Source organism: Octopus bimaculoides, chromosome 18 (assembly GCF_001194135.2).
Source record: "Octopus bimaculoides isolate UCB-OBI-ISO-001 chromosome 18, ASM119413v2, whole genome shotgun sequence".
In the NCBI taxonomy this organism is placed as follows: domain Eukaryota; kingdom Metazoa; phylum Mollusca; class Cephalopoda; order Octopoda; family Octopodidae; genus Octopus; species Octopus bimaculoides.
In genome coordinates this window covers 54,766,272-54,782,986 of record NC_068998.1, presented here as the reverse complement: position 1 = coordinate 54,782,986, position 16,715 = coordinate 54,766,272, and the positions used below count along the sequence as shown (strand labels likewise).

Here is a 16,715-nt window from a genome sequence, read left to right as displayed (position 1 = left end):
AAATGCCATCTGCCTTACCAAGCAGACTTGACAGGGTTTCTCAGTTTAGTCACTGACAGCATGACTGCGTGACAGAGTGTGCTGGGTTACATGTTACCAGTAGCACTAACAGTGACCTCATACACACACACACACACAAAGAGTTGAAGACTGAATTTTTTGTGAGACATATACATAGTGTGACACTATACATAGGATTCAGAATGTGAAACAACAATTTGCAACCCACAAAACTTTGGCCTTGAATAAAATCCATTTCTGTTTACTGAAAAATACTGATAAGAGTTTCATTAAAGTGCATACCTGCACGCAAAGCAGGTTGCTACCTGGCTACGCACACACTCTTTTCATAATGAAACAAATAGAATACTTTTTTTTGTCATAGAAAATTCAGATATTGTTGTAAGAGTTACTGATAGAATTTTTACTGTTGCTTTTCGACAGATATCCTCCCTGTTATGAGGTCATCAACTGTAGTAAAGTGGTGGGTTTTTTTTGTGGTCATGTAGACTGAGTCAACAAAGAAAACTATGTGCAACTGGTACAACTTCAAATAAATGTGTGTGTGTGTGTGTAGCCTGACTACAATTGACTGGATTTGCTCAATAGCAATAGCAGCAATAACAACATAACAACAGCTGGAGCAACCCTGCCATTATAATCACTGCCTCACATATACACACGCGCACGCGCACGCGCATACGCACACACACACACACACACACACATATGTATAGATAGATATATAGATATCTATATGTGTCTGTTAGTCACCATTGTCTCTCTCTCCTCTTTCTCTCCCTCTCTCTCTCTCTCTCTCTTTATATATATATATATATATATATATAGTATAATATATAAATTATATATACAGTATAATATATTATATCATATGTAATATATGTAATGTAGATAGAAAGATAGGTAGATAGATAGATAGAGAGAGAGAGAGAGAGAGAGAGAGAGAGAGACATAAGTAGATAGATAGATAGAGAGATAGATAGATAAATTACATATATTATTAGTATAAATAATAATAATAATAATAATAATGATTTCTTTCCTAATGATAACAATAATAATAATATAAAAGCTATTCTAATGCTGGGTGTGTTTAGGAGAAACGGAAGAGCAGACAAGTAGTTCCGGCTAGTCACATGATAGTGTGGCCGCCATGGCAGTTGGCAGAGTGTTGAGTTAAAGGCTTCGTCCTTGTTTGTTTTTTTCTCTCCTTGTCATGAAGAACCGATTGTCTTCTGATCACAGCAAACAGTCATGACTCAGATTGATACTTTAAGTGCACAGGTAACAGTTTCCATGCTTTTATATTCCCAATTTTACGATGTTAATAGAGGAATAAGTGTTGCCATCGAATCTCTCCCTTGTATACATACACACATATTTCTATACACACACACACACACACATATATATATACGCACATATATATATCTTCTGATATATATACATGTATATAAATATATTTATGTGGTGTATGTGTGTATATTGATGCTGCTAATGTTTAATAATTGGCCATTTGTGGCTGCTTTCTTTATTTTTGTCTCTAGTTTTTGTTTAAAGTTTGATATTCAAACTGAAAGATTTGTTGTTGACAACAAGCAATATTTCAAGAAAAGTTGTTAACATTATCTCGTCATTCACTACTTTCCTAATTCACTACTTATACATACATACGCCTATGTATATATATATATATATATATATATATATGTATATATATATATATAGGCGCATGTATGTATATCACTTCTTTTAATGGTTTCAAACATTCACTTCTTATAAATATAAACAATTTCCGTTAATTTTCGTTTCCAGTGTTTGTTTTGTGTTTTATTTTCCCTTCTGTCGTCTCTTTATTCGAAATTTACTATAAAAAGAAATTATTACCTTGTTTGGTGTAAAGTTGTCGAACACACACACACTTATAGTAAATTATATCTCACAGAAAATATTATTGAAAATATATAATATAATATAATATAAATAGTTCCATTACCAAAATATGTATTTTATTGCGAGTCAATTATTGAAAAGAATCGAAAAATTAATTTATTTTCCGCCTTTCTTCCAACAAAACGAGATTCTGTTGATGCAAAACAAAAATATTTGCTCCAATAAACCAGACTTGATTTATTCACTTCTGAGACGAATCGAAGATTTTTAACGATTCTATCGGTTTTGCACCAAATTGCTTATCATCCTTATTATTACTATTGTTCTTTATTTATAAAATTTAATTTTAAGTCATTCAACTATTTTTATCGTCTCTTAATTGTCTGAAATCTTCCTCTTTCATTCTTGTACAATATTATTATTATTATGAGACTTTAGTGCAAATGGACGAAACCAAACTCACCGTTGGAATTAAAAAAATATGTTTATTGCTATCTGTTGATTATTTCGTTTTTTTTTTTTCATTGCATTACTCGAATAGCTGGATTTACATAATATAAATCTCTTGTGGATAAACTAGAAATTCGAACTGTTTTATTTCTTTATAATTGAGGAGAGACTGTCTTTTATTATCCGAACCAAATTCAATTGAAATTGCTTGGAGAGTTACGCACGAACAGTGTTGAAATGAGGAGACATTTTGAAATAAAAGTTGATTGATGACATAAAACACATTGCTTTAAGGGAACGAATTGCTACCAGGGCTACTTCTGACCATGTTGTGGCTAATATTAGCAACGAAAGTGTTTGTTGGTGCAGGAATATATTTTTGACAGCTGATAAGAAAACTAATCCACAATGTATTTATAGAGATTCAGGATGTGAAGAGTATTGAAACTGGGGAGGAGGGGTGCATTTGATAAATGAATTTTAAAATATTTTGGTTTGATATGAATAAAGTGAAATGATTGGAGAAAAAAAAATATTGGCACTAACAATAGACTTCTAAAGAAAAACAATGTTAGTGATCTGTCTTGCTACAAAACTGTGCTTTAGAAATAAGGAGAATTCTACAATAAAAACCGAAAAATAATGATAAAGAATAATTCTATTATAATAAAAGAATTTCTGATGGAATAATGAAAGATGACAGGAGGAATTTGGTTGATCTCTTGAATTGTAAGGATGCATTCTATCTCTTTCCTTCAGCTTCGGTAGAGCAGCATTTTTGACATTGAACCATATTCTAAATAGAATACACATTATTCTACCAAATTTTTATCCAAAATATAGTCCTTTTGACTAAGTTCTGTTTGGAACTTTCAAAATTTAAAGTCAATTAGAGCTGCCACAACACCATTGAGCTTTGACAGTTAATTGCCAATAAAAGTTAAGGGGGGGGGAAAAAACTGCTGTTTATACGCCCGTTTTCCATGCTGGCATGGGTAAGATGGTTTGCCAGAGAGCTGCACCAGGATCCAGTTGTCTGTTTTGGCATGGTTTCTACAGCTGGATGCCCTTCCTAATGCTAAACACTCCACAGAGTGCCTTTCACATGGAACTGGTGCTGGCCATGGCTGGGATTTCACTTAGCTTGACATGTCTTCTGAAGCACAGCAAATTGCCACCAGTTCTAAGTCACTTGCCATTGCCTCCATGAGGCTCAACATCTGAAGATCACACTTCACCACCTCATCCCCTGTCTTCCTGGGTTTATTACCCCCTTCCACACATTTCCTCCACAGTTATAGATTGGCACTTCTTTACACAGCTGTCTTCATCCATATGCATCACATGACCACACCAGCACATATGTCTCTCTTGCACACCACATCTAATGTCTGGTGTGGGTAAAACGTTTGCTTTGCAACCTCATGGGTCTGGAATCCCTCTCAATACAGCATCATGAGCAAAAGCTTTCTACTGTGATCTCCAGTTAACCAATGGCTTGTGAGTGAAATATGAAAGACAGTGTGTGGAAGTGCATCTGAGGTTATGTTTGTCATTGTGTCAAATTGCCTCCCTTGATATAAAAAAAAAAGGAAAACAAAACAACAACAAATAAGATTAGTATCAGTGTTGTTGTGATTGACTGAGGCTCCTTGAAGGTGGTGCTCCAGCTTGGCCGCAGACTGAAACCAACAAAAGTTGCTATGGAAGTAGTTTGGTTATTTTGTTATGTTTATGTCATGCATTAGAGTTCAAAATATGTCTTTATCAAGACCAAAATCTGAATAAGAATTACGGCTTTGTTTAAACTGTATTAAAGGAATTGTAACAACTGATAAGAAGTCTAAAGTCATTTGGTCGTTTGTTGAAACATTAAAAAAAAAGCAAATTGCTTTTTTATGATAAACTAGGAATTGTTGTTTAACTCTAGGTTAGTTTTGGTTCACAGCAGGCTTTTATGATCATGGTTGGAATGCCAGTTGTTACTGGAATCTCCAATCAGTTCTTTTTTTTGCTTTTTAATATCAGTTCTTTTTTTGCTTTTTTAAGCTATTTTCTTGTTTGTTTGCATAATCTGGTTGGAATGTCTTTGCAGGTGGCCAGTAGCCGTGTGCTGTCGCCTGATGCTAAAGTATTCATTCCACAGCAGTGCAAAAGTGCAACGGCTGCTGTTCTCGTTCCAAAGGATACTTCTATTATAGCTCAATCTTTTGAGACAATCCCTGATGCAAGTTCAAAACATCCCAATAGAATGGCTGGTAGTTTCACTGCACTCGGAATGCATACTGGTGCATCTCCTATGCTGACAAATGGGTAAGTGAATGTCAGAATTTCATTTATTAATGCTATATTCTTTTCATGTTCCTAAGTAACTGTTTTGTGTTGACTCAAGAGTCCCTTTTTCACATTGTCTTTGATTCCCGCAAATAACCCTAAAAGCTTTTTTCTAATAATATCCCAAATGAGATATAAAAACCCTATTTTTGAGCTAAACAATCCCAAGTTAATACAATTTTTCACTTCAATTCATTACGAAATGAGTCTGTCTACATCGTTAAAATACTGCAAGAATTTAAAACCTTCTCTGTTTATTCTTGTTCTCAAGTTTAAAATGGCCTACAACCTGGTCGTCCCCTAGACTTGAAACCCTATCATTTTCTCTTGATTCATCTCCTCCTTTACCTTTGAGGTCTTTGACAAGAATAAACCTGTTTACTCTCACAAACCCTATTAATTTCTCATAAACCCTTTCCACTGATGTAGAAATCCCCGTAGAAAATACAATCTCTAACAATTGACATCTTCTGCTTATTTTTTTCTCCAATTTTCAGTGATGTTGGCAACTGGCATGTAGCCAACCAAATGACAGATAACAAGGGTTATTTTGGTAAGTAAAGGCAGACATATTATATATTCTTTTATTCACTTATTCTTTTGTTTCAGTCTTTTGGCTGAGGTCATACTGGAGCACCACCTTTAGTCGAACAAATTGACCCCAGGACTTATTCTTTGTAAGCCTAGTACTTATTTTATCGGTCTCTTTTGGTGAATAATTCTCAGAACCTTCATTAGAAAACCAACATGAACTGCTGTTTTAGTTTCCAACTTGGTAAATGAATACAAGCTGGAACTATGTCTTCTTTAAGTATAGCAGAGTTAAATATTTATTTTTAGGAATATTAAATATTTCTTTATTTTTAATGACAGTGGATACATGAACATTAGCAGTTTTTTTTTTCTAAGAATCCTTTTGTCTTTTTCTAGTGAAAGGCAACCGAAATGGCAAGATGGACAAATCTCATCGTCCTCTCCAGAAACAAATGGATGAATATATGTACATGCCAGCTGGTGTCTCCATCACAGCTCCTCAACCAACTCCAATATTGTACAACAGAGTTAATTACTCCCCCACAGCCAGTTCTAGCTATGTGTATATATCCTACCCACCAAATGCCAACTCTGCTTATAATTTTGCCCTTGGTCCTCCTCCACCACCACCACCGCCTCCTCTGCCACCTGCACAACTCAGCCAGTCAGCAACAGTCCATGGCCCTTTGCCCCAGCCAAGGAATCAGGCCCCAGTGCCAGCTCTACACAACAATCCTTATGGTATGGAAGCAGCTCTGATGTCTTCCAACTACCCGAAAAATTCACCTGTCAAAGTCTACACACCAAACTTGCAGAATTATGAGGAATGGCCTGAAATGAAATCAACCAAAGTAAGAATTCATCTTAATAAATCTGAGTTGGTTTGTCATTGAATAATGGAACATTTCTGATTTTGTTGCTGTGGTGTCTTTCATTCAGTTTGCATAATTTTTTTTTTACAAAGAGTTATCAGAATTAAATAGATGAGAGTTGCATGTTGTCTTGAAGTAAAGCATTAACTTTTTTCAGGCTGGAATATTCTTGATTGCATCATAACCAGTCGCTGAGTGAGGATGGATGAGCACTGAAGGTCTTTTAGAGTTCCAACATCAAATTTTTTCAAATGAGAGAAATATATTTTCTAACAATTGTTTTTAAAACCAACTCAGTTACATTATTATGTTTTAAGTGTAATTGAACTCCAATTAATATTTCATTTCTCTTTGTTGACTTTCTATAAATTTGTTTTTGCATATTGTTTCCTTCCTTCTATCATTTCACTAATTAATTGTGATATTATTCGTAGCTTTTCCCTGTTATCAATTTATATCATTAAAGTTTTAAACAAAGATCACAGCTGTATTTGCAAAGTAATAAATCGCTTGAAACTTATTACATGTCAAAAAATGAAAATAATTTGTCTTATCAGGAGAAAGATAAAATATAAGAGACGAAATATAAAATTGAAAATAATTTAAAGAAGAAAATTGTTTAAAGCCATTTAAAAAATGTTCTTTATTAGTAATGTGGCAGTAATGATCCTTTCTCACCTTGAACTTCAGCTTGCAAATCGTGGGAGCTTACCTCTTCTCATAGCCTTGAATATTTTTTCCATATTAAAAATTCCAAACTCTCTTTCTCTCTCTCTAGCTTCAAGAAAATCAAAAATGTTCTCATTCTATGAACAACAGTTGAACCAGTCTTGTACTTTATTTTACGTTTATAAAGTTCCTCTGCCTGCCTCTCCCTCTCCACCCCTCCACCCCTTCTTTTTCTCTTCTCATTTCTTCCTTCCTTCTTTCTTGTACTCTATTCTGCTTTCCATGCTATTTCTGCATTTTTATTATTTAAACATGATTTCTATCAGATTTCTTTTATTAATATATATATCCATCCAAATACATTTTCTAGAATGCCCAATCTTCAAAGAAAGTGAATCATGGAACTCAGAAAGAAAAGACTAAATTGAATTCTAAGGGACATTTTAAAAATGAAGCTTCTCAAAAGACTGTAAAACTAGCTGAAATCGCAGTACAAACGGGTGAGTCCTTTTTCTCTCTTTTCTGTTCCTTATTCGGGCAAATAAGGCTGCGGGATTAAGAAGCTTGCAACTCTAGAGTTTCTAGTTCTGTCCCAGTCTGTCCCACTGACTTTTTATAGCAGTTAATTCTGAGTGTTTTGAATTCAATTATTTTCAGTTAAAATTCTGTTGAGAGAAAACAGCTGTTTTATTGTATCTTTATTGCTTATTGATCTGTGAAAATGGATTGTCTTTTTGCAGATTTTTCTGCTGAGTTGGAAAACTTGACACTTTCTGAAAGGCCCAGCTCTTTGTTTTCTTTTAACAAGACCCGAATCCGTAGTCATTCGAACCAGTGGATCAGTAATTTGACTGACTCCGAAGAAAAGGACTCCGACAGTGGCTACAGCAGTCCACTACATCGGCGCAATGTCGTGTCAAACGGTACGCATGTTGCTCCGGAAAGACTTGTACCCAACACTAAACAACCACCACCTCCTCCTGCTATTGCAACTACTCCTACTACCACCACCACCACCACTCCTCCTCCTCCTCCTCCTCCTCCGACCACAACACAACCTACCAGTTTCAGTTATGCTGCCATTGCACAGAGACCAGCAAAATCAACATTAAGGAATGATTATCCAGTAGGTGGCGCTGTGGCAATACCATCAGTGGAATGTTCGACAAGTGATAATAAAAACCTGGAACCTAAATCAGTTGAAGAAGTTGGCAAAAAAAGACAGAAACAGAATCGTCGCAAGAAGAAGAAAGATCGAGATGTTAGCAAAGGGAGCAACTTTTCAAGCCCCGGTCAGACCCCGAGATCAGGTTTGTCCAACTCTGTCTCAATGGATGACATGGTAATACAAGATGAAGATTTCTGTGAATTACCTTCTAATAAGGAACCTGTTGCCTCCTCTGCTCCAAGAATGAAATACTGTGATATCTTGAAAAATGTAAGTTTTACATTGTTTGTTTGTTTTTTACAATCTTCTCTAAGCAAACTAAAAACATAGTTTGTATATCATCATCATCATTGTTTTACCATCCATTTTCCATGCTTGCATGGGTGAGATGGAATTTGGTTGAGGCAGATTTTTTTGTGGCTGGATGCCCTTCCTGTCACCAACCCTCACCTGTTTCCAAACAAGATATTTCCCCCAGACCAGACATGCTTTTGCAGAATATTGGAAATAAACGACAATCATTTACAACAGTCATGCAACGTCAAGACAAGGACGTGATTACACACGCCACACTGTCCCATCTTCAGGGTTCTGTTTGATCATGGGTGCTAGTAACTTACAGTATTGGCATCTAATACAATTAGCTGGCCTTTTTTGCTGTTGGTCAGTATTATTGCTGTGATGGTAACGTAAGCACTTCTACTGTGCCTGGGTTGCTTCCAGAAGCTCATGAATAACCCTAAATACACTTATCACCTCTCCACGGCAACAGCTGCTGTTTGTGTTTGTGTGATTTGTTTGATAAAATTTTGTTTCTTTGTTTCTTTCTTCAGAATACTGTGATATATGAATCCACACTAAATGATGGAAATGCAGATGCTGGAAGTGGTAAATATCTGAATCTCTTTTTTAAAATATCACTTATGATTGTTTGGATTGTTTAGATACAAAATGAAAACTGAACGAAGCCTTAACAGTTTATGTTGTGATGCTTGCTGCTGAGAGAGCAATGCAATTGATGAATAATTGGGAAGAGAGAAAGACAAAAGTTTGAGGAGTTTCTTTTGGGAGTTCAATTGCTTTGTTTGTATTTAAATTTTAGAGTGAAATATAAAGATTTCTGCTTGAGCTCTTACAACTCACTTCTCTTTATGGCACACAAACTTTTGTTTATTCTATTCTATTGTTCAGATCAATTTCCACTTTTCTGCACTGTTATTTGCCAATAACCAACTGGAAATTGTTCCATTTGTGTGCTACACAAGTCTCTCTTAGACTCCAAGAAATGCTCAACCATTCCAACATCTGCAGATTTCTCTTTGGTTGAATGAGAGAAACCAGATTCACTGATGCCAACCATAAACCTTTGTATTTACTTTTGATAGATTTAAATAAACTAACAGAAGTATTTGAAAAGCATTTCTTTCAAGGAGTTACGTATCACAGGGATCTTTTTGTTTTTTTACTTCTTTCAATCACTGGACTGTGGCCATGCTGGGGCATTGCCTTGAAGTGTTTTTTTAGTCAATCAAACCGACCCCAGTAGTTGTTCTTAAGTCTGGTAATTATTCTGTCACTCTCTTTTGCCAAACTGCTTAAGTTATGTGGCTGTAAACAAACCAACATTGGTTGTCAAGTAGTGGTTTGGGGACAAACACAATGACAGATGCACACACACACACAACGGGCTTCCGTACAGTTTCTGTCTGCCAAATCCACTCACAAGGCATTGGTTGGCCCATGGCTATAGTAGAAGACATCTACCCCAAGGTACCACACAGTGAGACTGAACCTGAGACCACATGGTTACCAAGGAAGCTTCTTAACCACTCAGCCATGATGGTCTTTGTGTCTGTGTTTGTCTCCTACTACCATTTCACAACCAGTGTTGGTGTGTTTATATCCTGCAACTTAGCTGGTCAACAAAAGCAACTGGTAGAATAAGTACCAAAATTTTAAAAACTAATATACTGGGGGGGGTCACTTCATTTGACTAAAATTCTTCCAGACAGTGCTCCACCCTGGCCACAATCCAATAAACCAAGTAAAAAGAAAAGCTGTTTAAATTATTTTTATTTCTCATAGTTTCAATGTTTTTTCTAACAATTTCCTTGCTTCACCCAGGAAACAAAAAAGATGGTCATTTGACTCGGCGCTGGCAGAAGAGACAAGAATTAGCGAACCGTGCTGCAGAGGAAGAACTTGCTGAAATATCACTGGAACAACAGATGTTAATACAACGCAATATTCCCAAGAAGAAGTCTGCTTCTGGCACCCCTCGATCTGTGACACCCACCTCAACATCCAAAGCAGGCAAAGCAGTGGGCAGCATCAGTAATTCTGGGAGGCTGTCTGTGGCACCCAATGAAGTCATTCATCATGCTGTGGCACCTGGCAAGAAATCTAAACAACCAATCTCGTTAGATATTAGTGCTATGATTGATGCTCTTGAAGTAAGACATTTTCTTTTCTAACACCTCTACCCCACCCGTCACTGCTTTTTTTTCACCTCTATCCCCACCCCTCACACCTCTCCTGTGGGTAGCAAAGCTGTTGGACGGTGAACTGGCAGAAATGATAGCACGCCAGATGAAATGCTTCGTGGCGTTTCATCCATCTTTATGTTCTGAGTTCAAATACCGTCAAGGTGGACTTTGCCTTTCATCCTTTCGGGTTCAATTGGATGCTCTTCTTGTCACCAGCAGCCCTGTTTCCAAGCTGGGTAATGTTTTCCACAGGAAACAAACAACATTACTTGTTTACAACCCTGGAAAATTGAATGTTAAATCACACACACACACTCTCACTTTATTATCTCCCTTTGCATCACTCTCCAAGCACCTCCACCTCCACCTCATCTACCACAAACACATGTTGCAGCAATACATGGTTCACATCCACCTTCTAACCATGCATTTCTCCATCAGAATCTCTTCTGCCCTTTCCACTTCTCAATTCACTTAGATCTTCAAACTTACCTCTGCCCCCCCCCTTTTTTTTTTACCCTTTTCTAAGTGAACATTTCCAGTCACATGGTCCAATAATTATTTTGTTTTTATGTAATTTTTAAGAGTTTAAAGATTTAGTTTGATATAAATTTTCTCTTTCAACATTTTCTCAATTTCAGAAACGATTTAAAGAACCTCAACAAAAGAAGGAAGTTTTCAAAGAGAAAGTAAGTCACCAGAATTTAACATTTCCTCCTCCCACTCTCTCTCTCTCTCACAGATATTATTCATAAAAAATATTGCTACCTGAGGAAACTGCCCAACTTTTTTAAGCGACATCTGATAGATGTCACTGGAAACCACATAATTGCAAATCGAACTTCTTAATTATGCAGCCATAATTAAGTTCAGTCCAGATTGTGATCATGGAAACCTATGCTCAAAGGTATTCCAGTCCTGACCATCCCACCTCTTCAGGCATAATTTATTCCAGATTATGTCTTCCTTTCCCCAAAGACCTGAAAGGAAATTAAAAATTTGAACAGAAATGTTTCAACTAATTTTGCTCAGATCAAAAACTTGGGTATTTCCAACTGAACTGAAACATAAGAGTTGAAATAGGATTTTCCTGTTCTGAAATTACCTCTTTTCTTTTCTTTTTTCCTCTATTCTTCGTTATCACCACCTTAATTAATTGTTATATGACTCACAATTAATTTTTGAGATTTTTCCAGAATTTTTATTTTATTTTATTTTAGTCTGTAAATAAACCAATTGTTGGAAACATCCTTGACAGTTCAGCTCCTGCAAAACGAGGCAAGGAAAGGGAGATTACGAAAGCCAAGAAACCAAGTCCCTTGAAGAAGGTAAACAGGTTTCTTTTTAAGCCCTTCTTCACTCTCCATGAAGCATCAAGGCCAGCAACGATTTTTCTCCACTGTTCTTCACTTTAGGTTGCTCTTTTCTCCCGCTTCAGTTGGATCCCTGCTTTTTTTCCAGGTCTGCCTCAATATCCTGCCTCCAGCTATTTTTAGGGTGTCCTTTCAAGAACTGGACATTTTGCTGTATATATAAATTATATATTCTTTTATTATTTTCCTGGTTTCACTCATTGGACTGAGGCTATAAGTATAAGCTTTAGTCAATCACACTAACCTCTGTTGTGAATTTATTAACTTTAGCAAAATGAAAAGTAAATTAACCCGAGCAGGTTTTAAACTACTAATGTAAAAGAGACCAAATACCACAAGGTATTTTGTCTTGTCGCTCTATCTGTTCAGCCTATACGACAGATTGCATAAACTATGGATGCTTATTTTGTGTCCCAAATTAATTGTTACGGTGTATATTACAATCTCACTGGTTAATTTTGTATCTTCATTTTATGTACATTAAAAAAAAAAACACAAATATAAAATAAATTAACTCTGTGGGTGCATTTTAGTGAGGTCCTGATGAAGTTCACAAATGTTTTGGCACTTGAAACTTAACCATTTTCTTGTGTTCCTGCATTAGATGGAACCCAGAAATCAATTTACGTATATTGTAACGCCTTTCTTACTTCCACTTTGGTTTTACTCTTTATCATCCCCAATATAATTTTCAAATCTCCAGATTTTCTCTTGTCCTCTTGCCAATGATGTTTTTCTGATTCTTTGTCTTTCGTTTAGGTAATTCTTAAGGAGCGTGAAGAAAAAAAACGACTCCGTTTGTTGGAGGTTGATCCAACTGTCAGTGCTTTGGACAATGATCTGGCTTCCCCAAGGTACGTTGCTCTCAATTATTCACCAACAACTTTTCAAAAATATTAACTGATTTCTCTATCTTCACTTTAATAATAATAATAATAATGTATTTTAGCTTAAGGCATGTCAGGCTCATCTGTCTTGACATTCTGAGTTGAAATCCAGCTGAGGTCAGTTTTGGGTTTCATTCTTTTGGGATCAATCAAATAAGTCCCAGTTGAGCAATGGGCCAATCTGGTCCCCTGAAATTGCTGGCTGGCCTTGTTCCTAAATTTAAAATAATGATGTCTTGCTTTTACTAAAAGATTTTAATTTATAGATTTTTTTTTTACATTGTTTCCACCCGTCTTCTCTTCTTCTGGCACAATAGTAATTTTTATTCCAGTGTTGATCGAATGTGGAATTAATGTGAAATAGATTTAACAGTTGGCTTCTACTTCTTGGAAGTGTCCCATGATTCAAGAACTGTCTGATTGGTTTCAGCTACATTATTATATTTTTGTGTATGGCTAGGTGGTTAAGAAGTATATCTTGCCATCATGAGGTCCTTGGTTCAGTCTTGCTGTGTGGCATTCTAGACAAGTCTCTTTCCCATAGCCTTGAGTCAACCTTCTGCAGGAATTTTGGTTCACTGGATGGACGACTGTAACTAATTAAAATGTCTGCTGTTGTCACATGTCATACTGACTCTGCTTAAGAATTATATTGAAAATATGTCTCTGGAATACTCAACCACTGTGCATTCTAATTCAGTAAGTTGATTCTACAACTAGGTCATCATCATTCTCATTTGACATCCATGTTCCATGCTGGCATGGGTTGGACAGTTTGACAGGATCTGATGACCCAGAGAACTGCAAGCTCCAGTGTCTGCTTTGGCATGATTTTCACAGTTGGATGCCCTTCCTAATGCCTGTCACTTTACAGCGTAGACCAGGTGCTTCTTATTTTTTTTTTTTGTGCCACCTGCACTATTGAGGTCGCCATGCAGTTTGCAGGGCTATGAGCCTTGGGATAGTTGGAGATCAGCTTCATGTTAGGAAGACAAAGGGATTACTATGAAAATGGGATGCAGAGAGAGTCCATATCTATGTACAAATGGATAACCCTAACTCTAACCCTTCCCCTCCAAAAATAAAAAAATTATCCAGTTTCTATTGACAGTCCATCCTAATTTTTAATTGATATAACCTTTTCTTTTTCCCTTACAATTAATATCTTGTTTCATTTTTGTTTTGTTTTTTTCTAGTGTCCCTGTTGGCCTTGGTGTGGTAAATGCTGAAAGTGATTTGTCTCAAGATGGTGTGTATAAAAACAAATCTCATGTTGAATTATTTTCACCAATTCTAATTAACAAAGTCATCTGCATTTATTTTCCCAATCTTCTTCTTCTGTCAGATAAATTAGTATAATACACACACACACTGTATCACCTAACCAGGCTCTTTTCTCGCTTTCAAGTTGCTAAAACTATTCCTGTTATGTTGTCTGGGGAGGGTCATATTGTCTTAATGCCTTATTATCTAACATACTCACCGATTCCATTTCCACTCACTTATTTTTTAAACGTTTTCTTCCAAAATTTTTGTTGCTTTTGCAACTTTGTCAATGGATCTTACAAACCAGATGTAAACTCACCAGACAAGACCCCTAAACAGAGAGGTGGGGGAGGAATAGTGAGGGAGGTGGCTTTGTGCCTAGTGATGAGGGGCTGAGGTGTGATAGAAGAATTAGAAACAGGTGCCTTGCTGTAGGGAAGGAAAGAAAATGAAGAATGTGGCTATAGACCCATTATGTCTGTAAAAAAACAAGGGGATGGTCACTACTGAAATGCCTTTGCTTACAGGTCAACTGAGCCAGGTCACAACTGACCAGAGTCTAAACAAAACAATATAGCTTAACGAGAAGTGCAGGTTGTTTCAGTTGAATTGACCCTTAGTAAAATCTATCAAACTATTTTATGAGATTGTTTCTTAGTAAAATACTGTTTACAAACCAAGTGAATGTGTTTATGTAGCTTCGTTTATGCTTAACTCTTTTGATATTTAGATATTGTTACTTCACCTTCATAAGATTCATTCAAAAGAATTCTGTTTTCTTTCTAATAAGAACAACAACATTCTGATCTGCTGTAAATGATTCTCCATGTGACAATGGTTGCATCTATTCCAGCTGCCAGTATGAAAGGTGATCATGGAGGAGCTACGACACCAGCCAGTGCTGATCTGTCTCCTGTCAGCCAAACGTCTCCCATAAGCATCAGTCCTCTAAGTTCAGGGGTCAATAGTCCTATTGCTGGAGCTACAGAAAAAGATGTCAATCCAGCAGTTCTTAAGATCCACAGCAGGAGATTTCGTGAGTAAGTACTCATCAAAATCTCTTCTGAATCATTATTATTGTTATTTACTGCAACGATAACCTCCCTTGTTCCATGTTTTGAATAAGTCTTGGCAACATTTATCTGTTGACCATGACAGCTTAATGTCCTCAAAAGTACACACAGTGGATTGGTTGGTGTTAGGAAGGGCTTCCGGCTGTAGAAATCAGTGTTGAAGCAGACATTGAAGCTTTGTGTGTCCTGGGGCTCATGAAAGACCTTGTTGAAAAGAAATTGCATTTATATAGTTTAATTAATTGTAATTTATATTTGTAGATACTGTAACCAGATCCTTGACAAGGACATAGATGCTTGCTGTACCATGTTGCTGCGGGATCTAGTTTCATTCCAAGATAGACTTTACCATAAAGATCCAATAAAGGTAACAATTATTTCCAATCTCTCTCTCTCTCTCTGCTGTATTACATAGAAGAGTGTATAGATCTTTTAAATTGTCCCCCAATATATTACTGGTTCTTATTTTATTGATGTAACAAATTTTGAACACAGAAGCAAAACCTGCATGAATAGAAGGTGTGGTTGCGTGATTCAGGAGTTTGTTTTACTACAACCACAGGTTTCAGGTTCAATTCTCCTGCATGGCACCTTAGACAAGTGTCTTCTACTATAGTATTAAGTAGACAAATAACGTGAGAGTGAAATTCGGTAGAAATAGTGGAAGCGGGATTGGTGGAAAAATTAAATAGTGATCTTGTTAGGAATAGTAGCATTACAAGTTTGGTAAATATTAACTGGGATGCTCACCAGAGCAGTGATAGTAGAAATAATTCCAGTAAGATTAACAGAATGAAAGGATCAATGAACACTGCACCCCCCTCCCACTCCCCAATAAGCAGAAGCTTAGATGAGATAAAGTTGTGCAGCATTCCAGAATAATAGGAATCCAAAGCTGAATATAAATGACCCCCACCAAATAATGAAAGGTACAAAGTTAAAGAGGAAGACAATAAGAATGGAGATGGGGACAGCCATGAGGGTAGAAATAGCACTTAATCATGATGGGAGCCGACCTACACTTGACCAAATAGGGGAGAGAAATAGAAGCAAAAATACAAAAGATGAATAGTTTGGTACAATACTCCCTTTGGGGTCGAAATCACAACAGACATCACAAGGAAAATACCAACAGCAGCAAGAATACTGGGGCCTGTAAGATAAAAGAAATGAAAATAGAGAAATATTAGGGAGACAGGCATCAGAGATTTATAAAGGTGGGGCTGAAACTGATAATAATAATAAGAAGAATAGGTGTAATGATATCGGGCTTAACCATAGGAGTAGGGGCTGCAACAGAAAAAAAAACAGCTACAGGATTAATGAGGATAATAATAATAACCTGAAGAAACGTACCATCCTGTATTCTGTGAGAATCGTTAGAAAGATTCTTGACATTTCAGGAGATTTGTTCTCAGCAAACCTCAAGATGAAATACCTGCTAACTAAATTAACATGCATGAGTGTAATCATCATCATCATCATCATCATCGTTTAACGTCCGCTTTCCATGCTAGCATGGGTTGGACGATTTGACTGAGGACTGGTGAAACCGGATGGCAACACCAGGCTCCAGTCTAATTTGGCAGAGTTTCTACAGTTGGATGCTCTTCCTAACGCCAACCACTGAGAGTGTAGTGGGTGCTTTCACGTGTCACCCGCACGAAAACGGCCACGCTCGAAATGGTG

The 16,715-nt window shown here is 36.6% G+C and overlaps 1 protein-coding gene across 3 annotated transcripts in view; it reads left to right on the top strand.

The window, feature by feature from the left end:
* The first annotated feature begins 1,157 nt into the window (after nt 1-1,157).
* LOC106875918 (selenocysteine insertion sequence-binding protein 2-like) overlaps nt 1,158-16,715 on the top strand; it is a 26,475-nt gene continuing 10,917 nt past the window's right edge. For 2 of the 3 annotated variants that reach the window (XR_008266059.1, XM_014924231.1), the window contains exons 1-14: nt 1,158-1,305; nt 4,460-4,677; nt 5,196-5,251; nt 5,629-6,083; nt 7,144-7,273; nt 7,514-8,211; nt 8,775-8,829; nt 10,066-10,394; nt 11,069-11,116; nt 11,648-11,755; nt 12,560-12,654; nt 13,884-13,936; nt 14,807-14,993; nt 15,288-15,393. Coding sequence is in view for 2 of the 3 variants with exons in the window: in XM_014924231.1 (XP_014779717.1) it covers nt 1,276-1,305; nt 4,460-4,677; nt 5,196-5,251; nt 5,629-6,083; nt 7,144-7,273; nt 7,514-8,211; nt 8,775-8,829; nt 10,066-10,394; nt 11,069-11,116; nt 11,648-11,755; nt 12,560-12,654; nt 13,884-13,936; nt 14,807-14,993; nt 15,288-15,393 (2,568 nt within the window). In the remaining variant the exon portion in view is untranslated. The remainder of the gene's footprint in view (nt 1,306-4,459; nt 4,678-5,195; nt 5,252-5,628; nt 6,084-7,143; nt 7,274-7,513; nt 8,212-8,774; nt 8,830-10,065; nt 10,395-11,068; nt 11,117-11,647; nt 11,756-12,559; nt 12,655-13,883; nt 13,937-14,806; nt 14,994-15,287; nt 15,394-16,715) is intronic. The other variant, XM_052974498.1, reaches the window with a different exon arrangement.